This window comes from Argiope bruennichi, chromosome 1 (genome assembly GCF_947563725.1).
Source record: "Argiope bruennichi chromosome 1, qqArgBrue1.1, whole genome shotgun sequence".
In the NCBI taxonomy this organism is placed as follows: Eukaryota; Metazoa; Arthropoda; class Arachnida; order Araneae; family Araneidae; genus Argiope; species Argiope bruennichi.
In genome coordinates, this window is record NC_079151.1 from 7,850,696 (window position 1) to 7,871,518 (window position 20,823).

General features: G+C 27.4%; 1 protein-coding gene across 1 annotated transcript in view; it reads left to right on the plus strand.

The window, feature by feature from the left end:
- Positions 1–2,512: 2,512 nt before the first annotated feature.
- Positions 2,513–20,823, plus strand: part of LOC129962382 (lysine-specific demethylase 5A-like) — a 112,234-nt gene continuing 93,923 nt past the window's right edge. The window contains exons 1-5 of the mRNA XM_056076140.1: positions 2,513–2,799; positions 8,337–8,414; positions 10,804–10,863; positions 14,335–14,397; positions 20,182–20,358. Coding sequence (XP_055932115.1) covers positions 2,650–2,799; positions 8,337–8,414; positions 10,804–10,863; positions 14,335–14,397; positions 20,182–20,358 — 528 coding nt within the window. The 5' untranslated portion in view covers positions 2,513–2,649. The remainder of the gene's footprint in view (positions 2,800–8,336; positions 8,415–10,803; positions 10,864–14,334; positions 14,398–20,181; positions 20,359–20,823) is intronic.

Here is a 20,823-nt window from a genome sequence, read left to right on the forward strand (position 1 = left end):
AAACACCGGGGTGACGTACACACACACACACAAACAAACAAAAAAAACAAGCATTTGGGAAAGATAAAATTGAAGCAGCGCTTTGCAAAGAAGAGAAACAAATAACAAGCAGTAAAGTGGGAGAGGAAACATAAAACAGCAAAAAGGAAACAAAGCGCAAAAAAAGATTATTAATCCGAAGTCCCAGCAGGGCCACCAGCGTCCCATTGCATGGGTTGACTAGTAGAACTAGCGAAGTTTTTCGAAGCATTAAGTAAAGCTTTTTTCTTCCTGGATGGAGATTTAATTTTTTCACCTTTGTCAATCACATGAATTAACTGTTGCACCATAGACTCGACCGTCTTTTGAAATATTTCCAATAGAGCATTGAAATGTTGCTCCATTTTTTTGTTGATGTTTTGGATGATGGATTCCATTTTGTCGTTGAAATGTTGTTCCATCTTTTTGTTGATGTTTTGGATGATAGATTCCATTTTGTCGTTTAAAGATTTTTCAAAGTCAATGGGTTCCGTGTTCGATCTAGTAACAGTCGCATAAGTTGTATTAGAAGATGCATTAAATATGCGTCGTGCTTTCCCCGTAGTGAGGTGGTTACGACATTTTAGATCCAAAATTTGTTGTTCTTTGACGTACAAGGGACATGCTTTAGATGTTGCTGCATGAGAACCTTGACAATTAATGTATTTAACTGGGTTTTGACAATTTCCAACGTGTTCTGTTCCACATAATTGGCAAACTTGGTCTTTTGAACATATCCTAGATGGGTGTAGGAAACTGTAACATTTTGAACACTGTCTAGGCCGATCGATAAAAGGTCGAATTTTCTGGATTGTAAGCCAAAGTTTAACTGAATCTGGAAGAGAAGTACCCAGAATTATTACGAGAATTGGAGAAGTTTGTTGTGTCGAATTTTGTTTGACAAAACGTCTCATCTCTCTGATTTCAATATCATTAAACTGTCGCAGTTCATCTGCAACTTCTTTGAGTGGAACACATGTTGGCATATCAATAAGCAGAAATCTAGAAGTAACTCCTTTCCAAATAACGTTTGAAGTAACCTTAGTATCGTTAATCTGCTCAAAGCTAAGAAGTTGTTTTGCGCATCCCGGATCCTTTGTAGTAAAAATTAGTTTCCCTTGCCGGGTAAATCTCATGTTCATGATATTTGAGTGTCTGTCGATATTTTGCTTTATGAAAGTTTGCATCAGAATGGGGGTTGTGCGCGGCATTTGAGAAGAAGCATTCGCATTAGAAAAAATAACGTTTATTTCCTCGTAATGTTTCTGACCTAAATTTAGCACAAGGTCCTTGGCAGGTTTTTCATTCAAAAAATAAATGTCAGTAATTTGAGGCATCGTGTTGAAGGCGAGAGTTTCAGAATTCAATTGAAAGGACTCATCACTAAAGTCTTGCACTGATACAAATGTGCGACTCAGCTTGCAATGAAGAAAAAATTCACAAAATATAAAGGAACAATCTTACCTCGGACAAAATGAATTTAGCAGAGTAGAAATATGAGGAGAAACAAATAAAAACTTGTCTAAGATGCAAAGACAAAATCCACCGTAAAGTATTTTTAAGCGCAACTTCGCTTTTTTATAAACAAAAGACCGTTATATCTTTCAAATCAAAAAACCCACCGAAGGAAAAATAAAAACTAAACACGATCAGAATATTGTAATATCATTTTCGACGTGTTTTTCCATAGAGAACTCGTTCTCTTCTCTTTGACCACTAGTCCTTGACACAACGTTATCGTTGTGAAGTTAAGTCAATAAGTAGTATCTAAGGAACCAATCATGAAACAAGAAATCACTGACGTCATTCTCTTTAACAGGAGGAGATCAAGTTAATGCAGTTAACATAACATTGCCAGCCCAGCGAATAAATTAATAAAAGATTTCTATCTAGTATTTTAAGCATGATAAAAATTACTGCAAAATTCGAAAATTATTTATAAAGGAAGAGTTAAAGGATTTACATCAAAGAGCATTACTTTTCTAGCATACAAACCTTTTCCAAGAAATTTCACACCAATTTTTGATATTCTGTGGTAAAACTTCCAAGTTTGAGGACGTTTGTACTATTATTTAATATATATGCATGCATATGCATAAGGCATCGAATTATTAATGAAAATAAAATATGTCATCTAGCATAACTATAAGTTACTTTATATTATGGTTTCATTTATTCTTTCTGCTGGTTGCATATAATAGATTCCTAATTAAAATGGTACAGCAAGATTTGATTTCATTATATGGACAAAGTTAAAAGCACATAAATGACGCTTTGTCTACAATGTTCATTTTCCATTTAAATTACACAATTAATAAATTATAAATAAAATTAAATTGACTAATTTCGATTCTTGACATGCACTTTCCTTAATGTAAAAAAATAAAATTAATTTCAATCCATACTCCGATTTTCAGACTGAAACCAATAATTTTTGACATGAACTGACTAATAGCGAACCGATTCCAGAGAAGCTCGCAAGATATAACTGTCCATACTGTGTTTTGTTGTGTGTTCGTTCATGGAAGCTATGATGTTTGTGTTAGCAATGGACGATGACCGATGATTGAAATTAGGAAATTGGTTTTCTAAAGAAAATTATGTTCATGCTTTTCTTAATTATTTTGTGAGATGAATGCTGTCGATTTCGAGTTTGTACCTCCCCCAGAGGCCCCCGTATTTGAACCTACAGTTGAAGAGTTTAAAGATCCTCTAGCCTATATAGCGAAGATACGTCCTGTCGCGGAACAAACTGGTATTTGTAAAATAAAACCACCTCCTGTAAGTTTATTTGAAATTTTTGAGATTTGAAATCATTTGCTTATAAATTTTTTCATATTACATAGTTGGATAAATCTTAAATATTCAGTAAAGTTCCATTGTTATTTTTAGCATTATGTTTCCATGTTCGAATGATTTTAAAACTTTTTTTAGAATGTTTTATTATAGTTTTACATCCAAATTAAATTTATCTTAATTCAAAATATTTGACCTTAGGATTTACACTTTTCTCTAATTTTCTATTTATATTAAATAATGGATTTTGAAGCAAATTATTTTATTAAAAATTGGTATTTATAAATACTTATCTATTTCACTCAACTTTATTATTTTGCTGGAGGAGGTCCTTATTGTCTCTAATTTTGTATTGAACTGTCAAATGTAATAATTATAAATGGGTGTTACAATATGTATTCTTAACCAGCCATATTAAAAAAAAAAAAAGTTTTTTTTTTTTTTTTTTTTTAATTATACAATTTTAGAAATATTTCTAATGCATATTATAATAGTGTTAACAAATGCAATTGGAGCTTATCTTTATTATTCCTTTTGGAAATGAAGGTACCAGATTTTAAGAAGAAATATTTATTCTATTTGCAGAAGAAAGACATTAATAATTTTAAAATTTAGTACAGTAACATAACACACACCAAAATAATATACTTCTTTTAAAATGCATATAAAAAAACAAGCTAGACAAATTCTTCTGTCTCTGGAGATCAACCTTTGCCTCTTCCTTGTTTTCTAAGATACTACTATAAGATGCACCAAGTATCTTCTCAGCCATCACCCACTGTAAAGAAATATGTAATTTAGTTTTCCAAATAGTTCATTGCATTGATTTTTCTTTATAAGTTCTTCAGCATGTATTTTATCTGCTTCAGTGACAGATTTTTAACTAGAACATCTTGGTTGTTGGGCAGGTTAATTTAAGTCATATTTATTAATCTAGGTACTATATATATATATAATACCTAGTGCAAGTGTTATATAAAACACTTGCAGTGACAATAAAAGTCTATAGAAATAAATTATTATTGCATGTGCTGTAAGATAGTTATTTCAAAACTATTATTATTAAAATCATAAATTTAATTTCTGATTAAAAGCACTATTTTTAAATCCAATTTTTCTTAATTTAAATTTTTAAATGAATTGAATTTTTATTTTGGAACTGAAATATTTATAGTATTTCAGCTTTGGAAGCATTTTTCCACTATAATATAGGAGTAATAGTTTGACTGCCAAATAAATAAAACTATAAATACTCTGTGTGATGTTTATAATTTATAATGAAGAAAACATGTTGAAAAGAAATCACGATATTTGGCAAGAGTTGCCATTTGCATCATTCTTTGATCATTTTATGCTCCCTTAAAGAAAATATTTCACTTTTTAAACTTTTTCATTTTGTTTTTTTTAAGCATAAAATTATGTTACTTAATCATTTCTTGTAAATTTCGGGATAGTTACTTAAAAATGTATGTGTTTTTCTTTTTTTTTTAATTATACAATTATTGGATTCAATTTTTTTCATTTGCTATGAATTTTCTTGTTCTAGTTATATCAGAGCTTATACTGTAGAATTTGACTAATTCATAGTTGGAGAAACCATGTTAAAATTATAATTTATCGAAATTCAAAGGAAAACGAACTGAATCCAAGCATGAGGATAGTAAAAAGAAGGAACATTTTTTAAGCTAAAAATGTCATTGAAGATTTATTTCTTAAATTTAACAGTTTTGTGATAGTAAATAATAAATTAATTTTATTAATTAAAACAATAAATTTTATGTAAATATGATTTTAAAAATATTTTCAGTAAATAAACAAGATTAATACAGTAATTTGAATACAGTAGGGGAGAGTTAAAGAGGAGTGAGACAGTTTTCACAAAAAAACTTTTTACTTCATTAGTTTAAATTTATTAAGAGTGTAGTTTAAAAAAATCTCATAATATGTTCTTTAATTTATTTTAAAACAATACAGTAATTGCAAAATACAAACAACTAGCATTTATTTGTGTAGTTAAAAATTATAACATTTTTGTCCCACTTCTCCCTCATATGAGGGAAGTATGGGACAGATATGAAGGAGGACTGGGACAAGGTTTGAGAAAATTAAAATTAATAAATAATGTATTTTGATATCCTTTTCTTTCAATGATTTATGGTTTTGAACATGCCAAACAAGAGCCGATTTTAAATCTTCATTAGTGTTGCCATATGTTATTATTTAATATATTTTTCTGTTTCTAGATGCTTTCCCTTCTATGTTCAGGGCATTTTTATGTAAAAAAAGATATTGATTATTTTTCATTTAGAGTGACAAAAAATTTTCTAAATAACTTCCATAGCTTCATTTTTTACATTACTTAATATTTATTATATTGCTTATTACTTTATTATTTTTACAATAAAATGTCCTTTAATTAAAATTAAATGGTAAGTATGATTTCAGATAGAAAAAATATTTTTTTTTTATGTGAAATGATACAGAATGATCTATAGTATGTACTTACTTTATATGAAGTAAATATTAATAAAAATAAAGAATAGCATAACATGTTTAGAAACACTAGTGCTGTTTAGTAAATTCTTAAAAAAGAGTGGAATTTCATTCAATGTTTTTTTGTTTTGGTGAATTTAAGCTCAGCTTTTCTATTGTTGCAAATTATTTCTTTATTATATATATATATATATATATATATATATATATATTAAAATTTGATTTAAACTTAATTAATTTCTTAATTTTTAGCCTAGTTTAGCCCATATTAACTTCATTCTAGAATATTCTCTTATTTCCTGATCCCATTCCACTTTTTCTATCTAATTAATTCAACAGAAGAGGTAAAATTGCTAAATCGGCTAAAAGCCTAAACATTCCCACACTCCGAGTGAAGGGACAAAATACCGCTGACTTGACATATTCTTCTAAAAGATTCCTGTGTTTCCCTTGCTTTTTGATTGACATGCGATGGAAATCCCTATTAAAAGATCATAGTATTTAAGACCAAGGATAAGAGGTTTATCAGCTTTTCCCTCATTTTCTTTCTGTATTGTTCTGTGTTGTGTGTGTGCTTGTTGCCCCTGCTTGTACATAATATGTGCTTCTCCGAGATGAAATAAAACGACGTCAAGAAATCAAAAGTCTCTTCACTGTCTTCAAAACTGCCTTCTGATTAAAAAATTATATGCTTACATATATATAAATATATATAATGTAAATGCATACTTTAGCTAATGCGTGACTGAGAAGAAAAAACTTTTGAAAATTTAAAACCGTTTTATTTTATCATTGGAGACATATTATGTACAAGAAGTGATGATAAAACTGACGGCCGTTTGTATTGCATTACAAATAAAAAAAAAATTTAAAAATTTTTTTTTTCCTTTTAATGGTTTTACTATGATATTTTGATTGGGATTTCTTTGATACATGTAGTCTTAAAAAAGGGAAATTGAGGTATCTTTAAAAGAATGTTGTAAGCATTAAGGATTTTTATCTCTTCACTCGAAGTGTGAGAAAATTAAATGAATCTTTGAGAGCAGCAGTTTTATGAAGCTTGTGTTGAATTAATTAAATAAAAAGTGGAAATTGGTTAAGAAATAAGAGAAGATAAAAATTAGGAAATTAATCGGGATTTAAACCAGATTTTTAAAATATCATTATATGTGTGTGTGTGTGTATTATATATTTCTTATAACATAATAATGTATACTAACTTAAATATTTTAATAAAGGTTAAGTCTCAATTTATTTTTGCATTGTAATACATTAACAATTTTATTTAACAACATTAAAAAAATTGAAAATTTTAATCAGTAGCGTATTTAGCTATTTAGAAAATGTATTGAAATGTAATTGAGTATGCCCCATTCCTCTCACTGCAGATTTGCTTTAAATGCATATCACATAAAGCATGCTATATTTAAACATAATTTGACTCTTAATTTATAAGAACTATATCTTTGAGTTTATTATACATTTAAAATATTTTTATTTTACACGTTATAAGATTGAAAAAAAAAAAATCATTGAAAAAATAAGAATTTGTATTTATTTCTGAAGCATGAAAATTGTATTTTCTGTTTTAAATGTAAATGATATTATAGCTGATGTAACATTTAAGATCAAGCAATGGGCTATAGTTGCTCTTTCTAATAGAGAAATTAGAAATTAATTCTAACCTTTTATTTAGATATAAATGCTATTGACCCATTCCACCCAGTTTTTCCCTAATTGTAGGTTAAAACTTCAAAATTAACTACATAATTCACATATTATGTGTTCAAATAGTTTAATAAATCTGAGGATTATTTTATTTTTTTTACATCAAAATTATTATACAACTATTAAGTCTTCATATAAATATAGAGTATAAAAAGTTATTTAAAATCACTGGGGTTTCAAGATATTGCATATTTAATAAAAAATAAATTTTTTAGTTTTGATTTTGAATTGACCAAAATGAGTTCAAATTATTAACAATATTTTAAGATTTTTTATTACTAGGAAATTTAAGGAATAAGAACAGAATGCAAAGTATTAGGAAATTCAACTTATATTATTTAATTAGTGTAGATTTATTGTAATCTAAAAGAATTGATTTGATGTATCAGAAAGGAAATTTCTATTTCTAATTTAAGCAAGATTTTAAAATGCCAGGATAATTAATTAATGAACATGTCATTTTTACCTGTTCAATTTCATTTTTATGTCATTTATTAAAATGTTGGCTACCTTTATATTCTGAAATACAAGAAGAAAAAAACAAACTTGTAATTTTTTTAATTTTTTATTTGTTAAAAAATATGTTTTTGCTTAATTTGTAATGAATATATATATATATATATATATATTCAGTTTACAAATGTTGATGTTGGTGCAATTTTATTCAGTGCAATGTTTGTTGGTCCTTAATTTTTTCTCTGTACTTTAATTTTTTTTAAAATCTTTTTCTTTCTGAAAAAAAAAATAAATAAATTACTATCCAGATTCTGCTGAATACAGGATTCAAACTTTTTTTCATATATGGATTAAATCACTAATTTAATTTTGCAAATTATATTTAAATAATCCCTCAACTATTAAAAATATTACAACCTTCAGGGAAAATTTAGGAATAAGCAATAGGAGGAGACAATGTCATTTTTTTAGTTTCCCAGTTCTTGAAAAAGTTCAAGATTTCCATATTTTGTTGAAGTGAAGCAAATTTGTTATAATATTCTAGGCATTTTTGGTTTTTCCTACTTTTAAATATTTGTTGAAGCCCCTGAATGAAAAATTTATTATCGCACAGTGATACTAATTAAATAATGAATAGTTATTATTATAGAATATTGTTTCCTTTTGAATCATTCATTTAGATTATATTGATTTTTTTTTGAAGTTTTACTTGCAATTAAAATTTCAATATCCAGAAAGAAAAATTGAAATTTTTTTGTATTCTCCTCCATTAAAAAGGAAGAAAGTTCAAAACTGTTTTATATTCAGAAGTAGTTTATTATATATATATATCTGTATGCTTTCAGGAATGGCAACCTCCTTTCGCTGTAGATGTAGACAATTTCAGATTTACACCTCGTATGCAACGGCTCAATGAATTGGAAGTAAGTTGCCCAAATTTATTGTGAGTTTGTTTGTTTGAAAGTTATTTGAAAATTGCTCATGTAGATTGTTTATTTATTAATTTATTTTTGTTTTCATCATTCACTATATCTTTTAAAAAATTAGAATTTTTCAATTCTTTGTTTTCTTGCTTAAATAAAGTAAGAATGCAATTTATTAAATATGAAATGTATGTAGGGTTAATCAGATTTACAAGTGCAACAAACTTTTTGTATGTGATATATTGAGGCTTAAAGATAAGAAATAGACATAAAAGTTTTATATAATTTGTTTCTTTAACTGCTCTTTGCAGCAGCTTCTATAATAATAAATAAACTGCACCCTTTGTCAGTAATATATTTTTGAAAGTGTGGATGGAATAATTGACATACAATTTTGAATAGATTTCTTGAGACCCTATTGCTTAGCTATTTGCTTATAAGAAATACCTGGTATCATTGAAATTGTACACAAATCAATCTGCCAAGCATGCATTTCTGTTAGTAATTGTAAGTTTGAGTAAAGTATTGTTGTAAAAAATTGTTATCGGCGATGTGGCAAGGAAACAAATTGTGCTTCTTTTTTTGTTTGTTTCATTTATGTGTGCTTCAGTATATCACAGGCATTCATATCTTTTTATAACCATCCTCATTTATTTATCTAGCTATCTATATACATATTCCAAATTGGATCTAATCAGCAAAATGAATGAGACTTATATAAGAGTCCTTAATTATTATGGATAAAAGGATTGTACTACCAATTGAGAAAAAATCCTGCTTTAAAAGCTTATTTATAGACGCACATAAAATAAACATATATTTTAAAAGAGCAGGAAAAAACCAATAATATCATAATTTTCATCAGGATACCTAAATTTAAACCCAAGCTACAAGCAGCAAGCAAAACCTTAGTGAAATGCAAAATTGAACTGTTTGTTAAATTTTTTAATATCCACAAATGAAAGGATGGTGGTTAAATGGAACATAATCAAATCTGAGTATTTAGATTTTTTTTATATGAAGATGTTTATCAATTTATTTCCATTATATATTCATAACTTAATAAAAACCCCATTTTTCTTATTTCACTTTAAATTTGCTTTTTTGAACGTAACTGAAACAGCAAGTTTAAAGTAGACAGAGAATTTAAATCAAGAGTGACAATGGCCTATTACAAGTTTTCTTTTTTAATGAAAGCTAATTTCTTTGATGTACTGCAAATAAACGACTAAATTTCTCCTGAACTAGAACACTTATACAATGTATGTAGATTCATTTGAAAGTTAGTGTGATGGGCAAGTTTTTGGTAAATTTGTTGTGTTATTGCTAGAATGCTACATTAAAGATTTTGATGGCTATTCAATTTTATATTTCACTAGAAAGTTTCAACACTTGCAACTCGGTTTTAAATCCAATATCCTAAAGAAAATGGTGCCATCTGATAGGAATTTTTCTGCTTTTTAAAAATATATGCTTATTTTATTTGTAAATCTGTCTCTATATATATGGGTTTCATCCAATCTTGATGATGGTTCTAGTGTGTTTTCATAACAAAAAGGTGAAAAACACTTTCTACTTTTTAAAATCCAAAGATAAATTAAAAGATAAAGATAATCCAAAGATAAAGATAAATTAAAATTAAAGAAAGTTTAGTGGATATCCTCAATATTTTAAAAAATATTATTAAAGTAATAAACGTTTGTTTTTAATTACAGATTTTAAGTACCGTTTAAATTTTATGCTGTTCTAGTTTTTTTTTTTTTAGACATTTTGACTTAAAAAAATAATCAAAAAATGAATTATTTAGAAAATTTAAAAAATCTATCTCTTTTTAAAATATTATATATTTTCTTGGTTTAATTACATTATTGGTTTTATTGCATTTTTTTATCCAATATATAAATTTACACTGATATTGTGCAATTTACTTCATCTCTTTATTTTTGCTGTTAAATTTGGACATGTACAGATATTTTGTTTAAAACACTTAATGTTAAAATATTTTATTTTGAAAGTGGACTAGGACTTTACTTTTGTAATGAATAAAAACTAAAATATGTAATGAATATAATAATAAGTCTTATAAAATGTTTTACTTTTGTAAATTATTTTACACATGTATTTTGTATATTACAAAAATAGCAAACAGCAAATTGAAATTATTGTTCATTCCATGTTATTGCTCATTCCAATATTGTTCATTCCATGCGTACAGTTTTATTGCATAGCAGAAATGTAATTTTCTAAATGAACAGGTTGATCACCAAACATGGCTATTCAAACTGTGAATTCAAAGGTATTTTTTATTTATTTGACATAATTTGTCAATAAATGTAAATGTTGGTGAGCAGTGCTAATTTTTGTTGCTGTAATTATAATTGTTTTTCAGGCAACCACAAGAGTAAAATTGAATTTTCTAGATCAAATTGCTAAATTCTGGGAATTACAGGTAACTATTATGTGTATTATGTTCATCTTTTTGTTTTTAATATTTTGTATTGTTGCATTTTTATTAATACAAATACAGAAAGGACAAAACAATTTTAAATAACAATATCCTTTGTCATAAAGCCAGGTTTAATAACAACAGTTTTTTTGTTTTTAGGAGTCACTTTGTGTTAATCGTATGTGATGAATTTTTTTTATGTATATTCACTAATTTTTATGATTTATAAATGTTATTGCTATGAATGTGATAAATGACTGCTAAAAATGTTAAAATATCCATCTTTCCTCTAAAATTAAATAAATTGCATGTTTTGTAGATTTTTAATCTTTCAGTTTATCAATAATTTTTGTATTATTAACACATCTACAGGGGCATTTTGACATTAAATTATGAGCAGGTTGCTTCATATTTTGTTGGCTTTCCTGGCTAAGAAAATTGTCATTTTTTTTTTTTTTTAAGAATGATAATTCAGTATTTTTTCTTTCATATAAGCTTTATTTCCAAAGTATGATGTTTTTATGAAGAATAAAGTAGATTTAATTGTCCCCATTATATCCTAATTTTTTTTAAACATTAATTTTTTTTACATTAATTTTTTTTTACCAAATCCCATTCACTTATGTGACTTTTTATATATTAATTAAATTTTTTTATTAAAATAATTAAAAAATGATTAATATTTTACTTAAAGTTCAATTATTCTGTCATAACCATAATATCTACTAATAGCAAAGATGAATATGTGTGTGCATTGATACTCTACAGGCCAGATTTGCAGCTACCAAATTTATCACATGCATATCTTAGAAGGTAAAAATGTACTTCCCAGATCAATTTTTAAAATTTTTTAACTGTAATTTGAATTAAATAAGAATTAAGCTGAATTTTGGCATTTTTTTGTCGCAGTAACTTGAAAATATTATTGCACAAAAATAAATTTTATCGTGTTTCAGAATTTAAGTAATTTTATTTTAATGGTACCAATTAAATAGTCATACAATTTTTTTTCTGAATTTGTCGTTTGACATATTTTTATCCTTAATTTCCAACAATAGATTATATTGTTGCTTTGAAATTCAAATCATTTTAAATTATTTCATGAAATGTTAAATTGCATGGTTTTTTTTTTTCTATTGTTGAAAAGTAAAGAAGGTTTCAGTCCCCTCCCCTGCATAGTTTACAAAACAAATCAAAAAGTAAAGTTACAATATTATTATAATTAATAATTTTAATTAATTAAAAATCAAACGAATAAAAAATTCATCTATGACTTCAGTTTGTACTTTATTAAAAGTCTGAAAATTAGCATTTCAGTGACAACAATTCTATTTCTCTTCTTCTTTTTTTCTTTAGTATATTTTCCAAAAGTAATTTTAAGAACAATTTACAAAAATACTTTTTATTATTGTGATGATAGTCAGTCAGCTGCACTGGTTCATCAAATTATTCAATCTTAAGGTTTTAGAATTGTTAAATTTATTATATAAACGTAATTTAATAAATTTATTATAAGGATTATTATTACTATCTTGAATTTAAACTTAAAAATAACCTTTTCATTTTTATAGTATTTTTTTTTTTCATCTTTTAATATTATACAGTCATAGTCCTGAATGAATGAATGAATTTCTTGTTTGTCATATATCATAAATTTATCATGTTTTTATATCTGATTTTTTAATTCATACATTTAGTATGAGTTTTTTTAAATGTGTATCTTTCAGCTCAATTTCATTAAATTCCAAAATCTTTTAATTTTATTTGATATGTTTTATTATTTTCATAGAATTATTGAAATTTTTATCACTTTAGTATCAAAGTGCAAAAATGCACAAATTTAATTTTAGTAGGGAATTCTTTAAAATATTTTGTCTGCTAATCAAATGGGGATGTTTGAGTGTTAGTAAAGATTGTTGGATGAGTTCTGTCATAGGAATGGTTCTTTCCTGAAAGTCATCTTATTTTTTTTATATCAAATATGATTGAAAAAAATTGTAATATGTATATCATGCTGATTACTAAATGGTATTTACACTTTTATTGATGGAATATTTTGACTATGTATCAACACATGATAGGCACAGGCAAAATTGTTGCCTAAATACCACATTTGGCATTGTTGTGTGATGTGTAATAATGAAACAAAATAACAAAAAAGTGATAAAATGCAATATTTTTTTATGACTATTACCAACAAATAAATTAATTATTGTAAGTTGGCTACAGTTATATTATTACTGCAAACAATATTTTGAAGCATTTAATTTATTGGTCACTTTTGTACAGTTTAAGCAATAACCAGGAGATCCACCACAAAGCTTTCTATTATAAAATAGAATCTTTCCATTTTTCTGGGGAACAGCAAATTTTGCATTGTTTTTGCAATATTTTTTCACTTTTCTCTTTTCCGAATTCTAATTTCTGTTTTAATGTTTTTATTCAGTTGAATCATGCTCAAGAACATGAAGGATAAGTTTTTGTTATAAGTTGAAGTTAAGTTTCAATAAACACCTTATAAATGATAAACGAAAGTGATAAAGTGACATGTTTTTAGTGAAATATTGTTGCAGCCAAAGTGAGAATTTGAATATATTTATTGTAAAATATGTGCAAATATTTTGGTAGGACGTTTAATGGTTTTCCTTTTATGTAAATAATAGGCATGCATCTGGTCTTGCTTATCAATACCTGCCATAAATATATTGTATTGTATGACAAGTAATGATTTTGATTTTATTTTGCCGCTTTTGTTTGTCTTTTTTATAATATCAGTTTTATATTTGTTAGAAATGTAAGTTACTTTTTTTTTTCCCCATTTGCCAATCATTACAGTATTAGCAAGCTTTGCTACAGTTTTCTCTTTCATTAGTTCTTTCTCCCTAACTTTTTTTTGGAAATGTCTTCCCATTCTTTCTGACTTTCCCAGTGCAAATTTTTTTTTGGAAAGCCATTTTGTCAGTTCATAGCTATTATAGTAATTTCCCTAATTGCACTCCTCACAATCACACTAATAGCAATCCTTCCAATTAATTCAGTGCTACTATTTGTGTACATGCAATTTTTATTGGCCAAGAAATTTATGATATAGTAATAAGAACATTAGGAATAACAAGATATTCATGTTCTCTTACATTTTTAGAGGAGGGATGGGGGGAGTTTATTAGAAGAAGGGAGGGAGTTCTTTCAGAAGGAAGGAAGGAATGGAGGTTTGTTTTCCGGGGTATGCTCCTGAATTTCTTTCAGAGTGTGTAACTGTGAATCTTCGCTTGTTATTTTTAATTATTATGCTTTCAGTAAGATTCTAATTGTCTAAATGTATAATTGTAAAATCTACATATATTACTAATAATTTTAATTGGCCTAAATATTCATTTTGAATATTTTAGCCAATTTAAAAAACTAATTAGAGCACAGAGTTTTATTATTTGAACTTTTTAGTTACCTTATGATAATAAATTGACTCTTTTTCAGGGTTCATCTTTAAAAATACCTAATGTTGAACGTAAAGCTTTGGATTTGTTTACACTGTATCGGGTAAGTTTTGTAAACATAGTTCAAGACTTCTAAAAAAATGCATACATGTACTAATTATTTATATAAAAGTGGAAGGCATTTGTAATTTGTTATATATCTTGCAAAATACATTTGTCAATTTTTTGCAAAGGAGCAAATTTGATATTTAAATTGATAATAATAGATTTATGAAAGAAAAAGAAAATATAAAGCTGTTATTGAAAATTCTAACTCTGAGCACCAGATAAATATAATGATGGAAAAGACAGTAGGATTTATATTCAGGAGGATCTGAAATATAATTTTCGTTATTAGAGTTATTATTTAATTCAAACTAACAGAAAAGAATTCAAACATTGTGTGATGATATAAAGGGTCTAAAATTACTATTGTTTTGAATTTATAATTTTATAAAAAAAAACCCTTCTAGTGAGCATACAATCAGAAGTCCAACAGTCCTGATAACAGACAATGATTCTTTATTCTCCAAGAAAGCATAAAACAGTTAGTAAAACACAGCCACAGTTAACATAAGAAAACACTTGAGAAAAAAGCAGATTGTTTATTGAATAACAATCAAACAGCAAAGTTAGTTCACATTGCAATTAGAGCTAGCTCTCTCTACATGTACACTCCAAAGATAGAGTTCAGCCAACTTGCTGATTTTAGTTCTCTCTCTCAAATTTTTATAGTCTCTGCACATAAACTTCCAGAAAGATCTGCATATTTCCGCTCCTTTAAGAATTATTGTAAAAATTTCTGTAATTTCAAGTACCTGTATTATGTTGCCAAGCCTTGAGGCAATTGAATTGACATTATTTAAAATATCTGTAAAATTTTCATTTTTACTATTAAACAAATTGTTCAGGAAAGTAATGTCACAGATTTGTAACTATATATTGTTAGAGCATATATACAGACTATGTCTCTCTCTCTCTCACTCTCTCTCTCTCTCTCTCTCTCTCTATATATATATATATATATATATATATATATATTCTTAAATAGCCAAAAAATTAGAGAAACCCCTTATTTAAAAGTAAACCAGTTAATCAGTGATTAAATAAAGAATGTGCAGCTTTGAACAGTGTACAGGTATAAGTCAAAGTGATAGGAACATTAATTTCAAAATGTGTTTCATTTCAATCTTCCATTATAGCTGCTACACATAGAGCAACAGTTTGCCACTTAGTAGCAGCATCAGTTGAGGATTTGTTGATAGTTGTATGGAGAAGTACTGAATCCAACAAAGTAGTAGTATGTTAGACCTGGTCAGTGTGCAAAGAGACATGATTGTTTGAACTCTTCTTGCTGGAGTGTCCATGTTTAGAGCAGCCAGCTTTGTGGGTGTCTCAAAGACCAATGTATCAAAAGTTATGACAGACAATAAAAACCTGAAAAGGTCTCCTTTGTGAGGCAGAATGGTAGTTGAAATTGACTGAATAAGATAGAGAAGTGTTGAAGAGAATAGTAATTGAAAATGTAAGAACTGTATTGTAGGTGGATTCAAAGACAATCCACTAAAACAGTTTAACAAGAGCTGCATGCAATTGTTATTCATGGCTGAGATCTCATCCATCCCATTAGAGTTGCTAAAAAATACTATGAAACTACAACTGTGGTGCTGAGACCATTGAAATTTTATACATCAGCAATGGCAGTAAGTAATCTGGTCTAAGAAATCATTATTTGCAGTATTTCATACTACTGGTTGTGTGTTTGTCTGACAAATGCTGGCATTGAGAGGGTAGAGGATGTCATAGCTAAGCATTATCATAATATTCTTGAGATGAATTCTATCCTAGGTATCAAATTTTGTTTCTTGGAGAACCTCCTTAAATCCAAAATAAGTCACTTGTTCACAAAGTCCATTGTATTCAAACATGCTTAGATGAGTATAATAATGAAATGGAGCATCTTATGTAGTGTCCTTAGCATCCTGATCTCCATATAATTGAACATTTATGCATTTTTTTTAGAGAACTAATTCTATTCTAGGTCTTCTATTCCACACATTCCACCTGAATTTGCGACCATCCTGGATGAAAAAATAGCTCTAAATTTTTTTAAACTTTATGCACAACCTTTATTTATTAATTCCATGAGCTGCAAGCTGCACTTTGTGTGCAGTGTGGTTTGATTCCCTTCTAATAAAAATGTTACATTCTTCCACAGTTGTTCTTATTATTTTGTCCTATACCTATAATTATTGCAGAAGTTAATATCAAAAGGTTTAAGAGATTTTAAATGAGGGATGATTAAAGATTGGGACAAAAAAAAAAAAGCTTGTACCAATATCTCTGAATATCCTTTTAGAGTTTCCTATATCCTTTTAGAATTCTTTCGTCAAACAGTATCTCAGTTGTTTAGAAAGTGGCAGTTGAGAAAAAAAATATTTAACTGCCTTTTTTGCCTTTCTCCTCTTTCTGGTGAATGAAAAAAGTGGAAGATGTATAGCATTCATAATGCATAGCAACGAAAAGGTGATGGCAAAACATATTGTAACTGAATTTGAAGCATATACAAGATGGAGTTTGCCAAGGATGAGCTTTAGTAGCAGAAAAAAAGAAATAGAATATGGAACAAACAGCATGAATTCATGAATCTCTCCTGCTAAATGGCAATTCGTCAGGCTGATGATAGTGAAACTATGATGGTAGGATTCTTTGTTTTTAGAATATTAGAGTCCTTAATTGTGGACATAACTTTGAACAACACAGCTTATCTCAGCAATATCTGGAAATCACATGGACTTGTTTAAGATTTTAATGTGCTTTTATGGAAAATCTCATTTTCTGCGGGATAATGTAGCTTGCCACCATATATGAGTGGTAGCAAATTGGTTTGAAAAGAATTAGTCAGAATATATCCTGCCTCCATAGCCAGCTCAGTTCCTTGAGCACAAATCTATGGAATACTTGTGGGACAAAGTCTAAAGATAACATCAAAACTTAGAAATGGCATCATCCAATCTGGCCCAACTTTAGAGTTATTATTATGTCAGCATGGGCTAATATTTCGTAACCATTTATTTTATTGAGTTGATGCCTAGAAGATTATTAGCTAGGTGGACCAATTCATTATTAGAGGATATCTATTTTTTGATCATTTAGTATATATATGACTAAATTGTAAAGTAAAAAGTGATTTAAATTGATTAAAATAATTTTCTAAAATAGCCAAGTCAACTTGATTAATTGTTGGATATTTAAATCAAATAGGTTGGTCACAGAGGAGTATCCTTATTGGTTCAATTTATTTAGTAACTGGAAGTATGGTGTACTTCTGGATGCTTAGTTGAACTTGTATATTGATTGATTGTATTTTTAAATAAAAAGAAATGGCAACTTAATGCGTGCAGTCTTTGCTGCAAGATTCAGAAATTTTAATTCATTAAAGAATTTATTTTTAAACCTCCTGCCTGGTGTTTGCACTCTGCTAATAAATATGTGTTTTGTTTTCATGAAATATGCCAATTCTAATAATTAATTGCAAAGAAATATTCAAATTATATTTACTAATAAATATATTCAGTTGAGTGAACTGATATGATTATTTAATAAACTGGAGTGAATGATAATTAAGTGTAAGGATTTAGGTGAACAAAACATTTTTTTTAGAAATCAATATCTTATTTCTTAAAATTTCTTCTTTTTTTATTTTATATTAGCAAGAAAAAAATAATAAAGAAATATTCTTTACCTGCACTTTTGCAAACGTACTTTTTTAAAAAAATTTCCAAATATCTAAAATGTATAATATGTATTTTAAAATTATTCATTTTTGCCGCTCTATATTTTTGTACTGATAGGTTTATTTGATATAAATTAGAAAAGAGGCATATTAATGCATATTTTTGTTGAGTATGCTAAATTAAAGTAACTGTTACAGAAAAAACAATACATAGCTGTAGTTATAAACATTTTGCATACTTGATTTCAGGATGCTTTTAAGCTTTTTTAGGGAGGGGGATAGCAAATCAATTTATATTTGAGTCTTTGTTTATAGATTTAGAATTTATTTCTTATTAAACAAAAAGATATTGTAAAATGCTATAATTTATACATCTAGAGAGACTGTAGATGTGATATCATTTTTGTTATTAGAACTTACAATATTTAATAAATAAGAAAAAAAAATCATTAAAATTAAATAACTAATATTGATAAATTTGTAATAGAAACTAAAACATACCCATTATTCATTATTAAAATTGCTTGTACATGGCCATGATACTGAAGTACTTTCTTTTACTACTATTATCTCTAATTATAGTAATTTCTCTCTCATAAAGCTTTTCAAATAATTCAAATAAAAATTAAAAAAGTTATTAGTTTTTGATGAATTGGAGTATGGATATGTAATAATAATTCATTTTAGTTCGTAGCATGTACATTCAAAATAAGGAGGGTTCTGTTCTTTTCACAGTATATTCCTAAGGAGTAGACGAAGATTAGTAGAGGATATTGTCCTGTTTATTGCTTTTTTTCTTTATTACTTTGAAAGATAGAAAAAGAAATTATTATAGCAATAATAATAATGAAAAAATATTTTAATGAATTACTACATTTTAGAATTAAAAAAAAGATATTACATCTGTTTGTATTCAACTAAAAGTGGAAATTTATGAAAATGATATTTGATGTATAGTTTTAATTTCAGAATTATAAATGCTTATTACATTTTAGATGAAATCTGTCAAATGATTGACTTTCTGTTTATTCATCTGGGGGTATGGAAATGTGATTCTTTAAAGATAAACGGAATTAAATGAATGCAGTTTGGTATATGGTCTTAACATCAAAATTATGGATCCGGTTATGAATTGCAGACCCAGCCAGAGGGAAAAAGTTCAGATATATACTTGATTCCCTGTACAGTACTGCATAACTTAGTATAAAATACAAACTGTGCATATATGCCAAATAATCAAGGAGAGAATACTATAACAGGTTTCAGAGGTAGGATCTCCATTTAGTGACAGCCTTAGTGTATTGTGGGAAATACTAAATGGCATGTTTAGATAACTGGAAAATATTTTATGATTTATTCATAACTATCTCGTATTCAAATACTCACAATATGCTGAAATTCTTTAGACAAAATATATCACAGTGCATAATGCATTTGTTCCCATTTTTATTAATTACATAATTTAGCATATTCATTCAAACAGTCAGAATCTTGTTTTGATTAATTTTTTTTTTGTGATGTAGTATATATTTTGAGCATGTATTTGACTTTATAAATAGCCTGGGGGCTTGATGTCTAGATCTCAGCTTTAGGACATGAGGATAGTTAATTAGAAGCCCAATTCTACTATGTATCTGGATTTGCATACTTTAAATATGTAATATACATTCCTGAAAGTTGGGTATTGAAGTATGGAGAATATGTGCAAGATCATCATCTGACCATGTCCTAAATAAAAAGTCATGATGGCGTAGTTCACATTGTAATTAAAGACAAAATGTAAAACTATTTTACATTTTATTGTTTTTAAATTAAATGTCCTTTGAATGATGATTTTCTTTACCTGGTGTATTTTTGTTCAACATATTTTAATTTAAAGCAACATTTGCATCAAATTTCATTTTACTGCAGTAGGTTATATTAATAAACATTGTAAAACTTAAGAACTGTTTATCTGTTAAAATTTAAAAGCAACTCTAAAACCAGGGTAATGGCAGTTGTGTATAAGATACAATATGACTTCAAAAACAACATTATTTTTGTTTGTAAACATTAAAAACCAAGTGTCTTGTCTAAAATGCCGTTTGTAATGATTCACTTTTTTCTTTATAGGTTGTGCTAGAAGAAGGAGGATCTGAAATTGTGTCTCGTGAACGGAGATGGTCTCGTATTGCCACTCGCATGGGTTACCCTCCTGGAAGGGGAGTTGGATCCCTTCTCAGGCAACATTATGAACGTATCCTGTACCCTTATCATGTCTTTCAAGAGGGAACTAGTATTGGAGACCTGGTACGTTTCAGTTTTATTTGTTGCAGTTCTTAATTTAAATTGTCTTATTTTGTCATTCCTTTAATTATGGATGAAATAATAAGAGATTGGCTTCTTAGTTCCATGCTTTTCATTTATCTTAAACACTAAGGGGCAATTTAATTTATGTAGTCAAAGTTTAAAAAAAGATGATAGCTTGTATTTGATGTTTTGACTTCTTAATCCTTAAACTGGCAACAGAATATTGTGGGATTCACCACCATAGTTACCCTTCTTTGCACTTGAGTATTATGGTACAGTGTACTTGGAAGAAAAGAAGGGGGGCAGTTTGATATAAAATAAAATGTATCTTATTTATCTAAAATAGTAAAGAAATTTAAAATACAGAATAAATTTATCACTATCATACCTATTAGTTTGAAAAAAATGATAGTAAAAACATTGGAAAAAAGAATTATTATACAATTAGAATGAAGATGCAGAAAA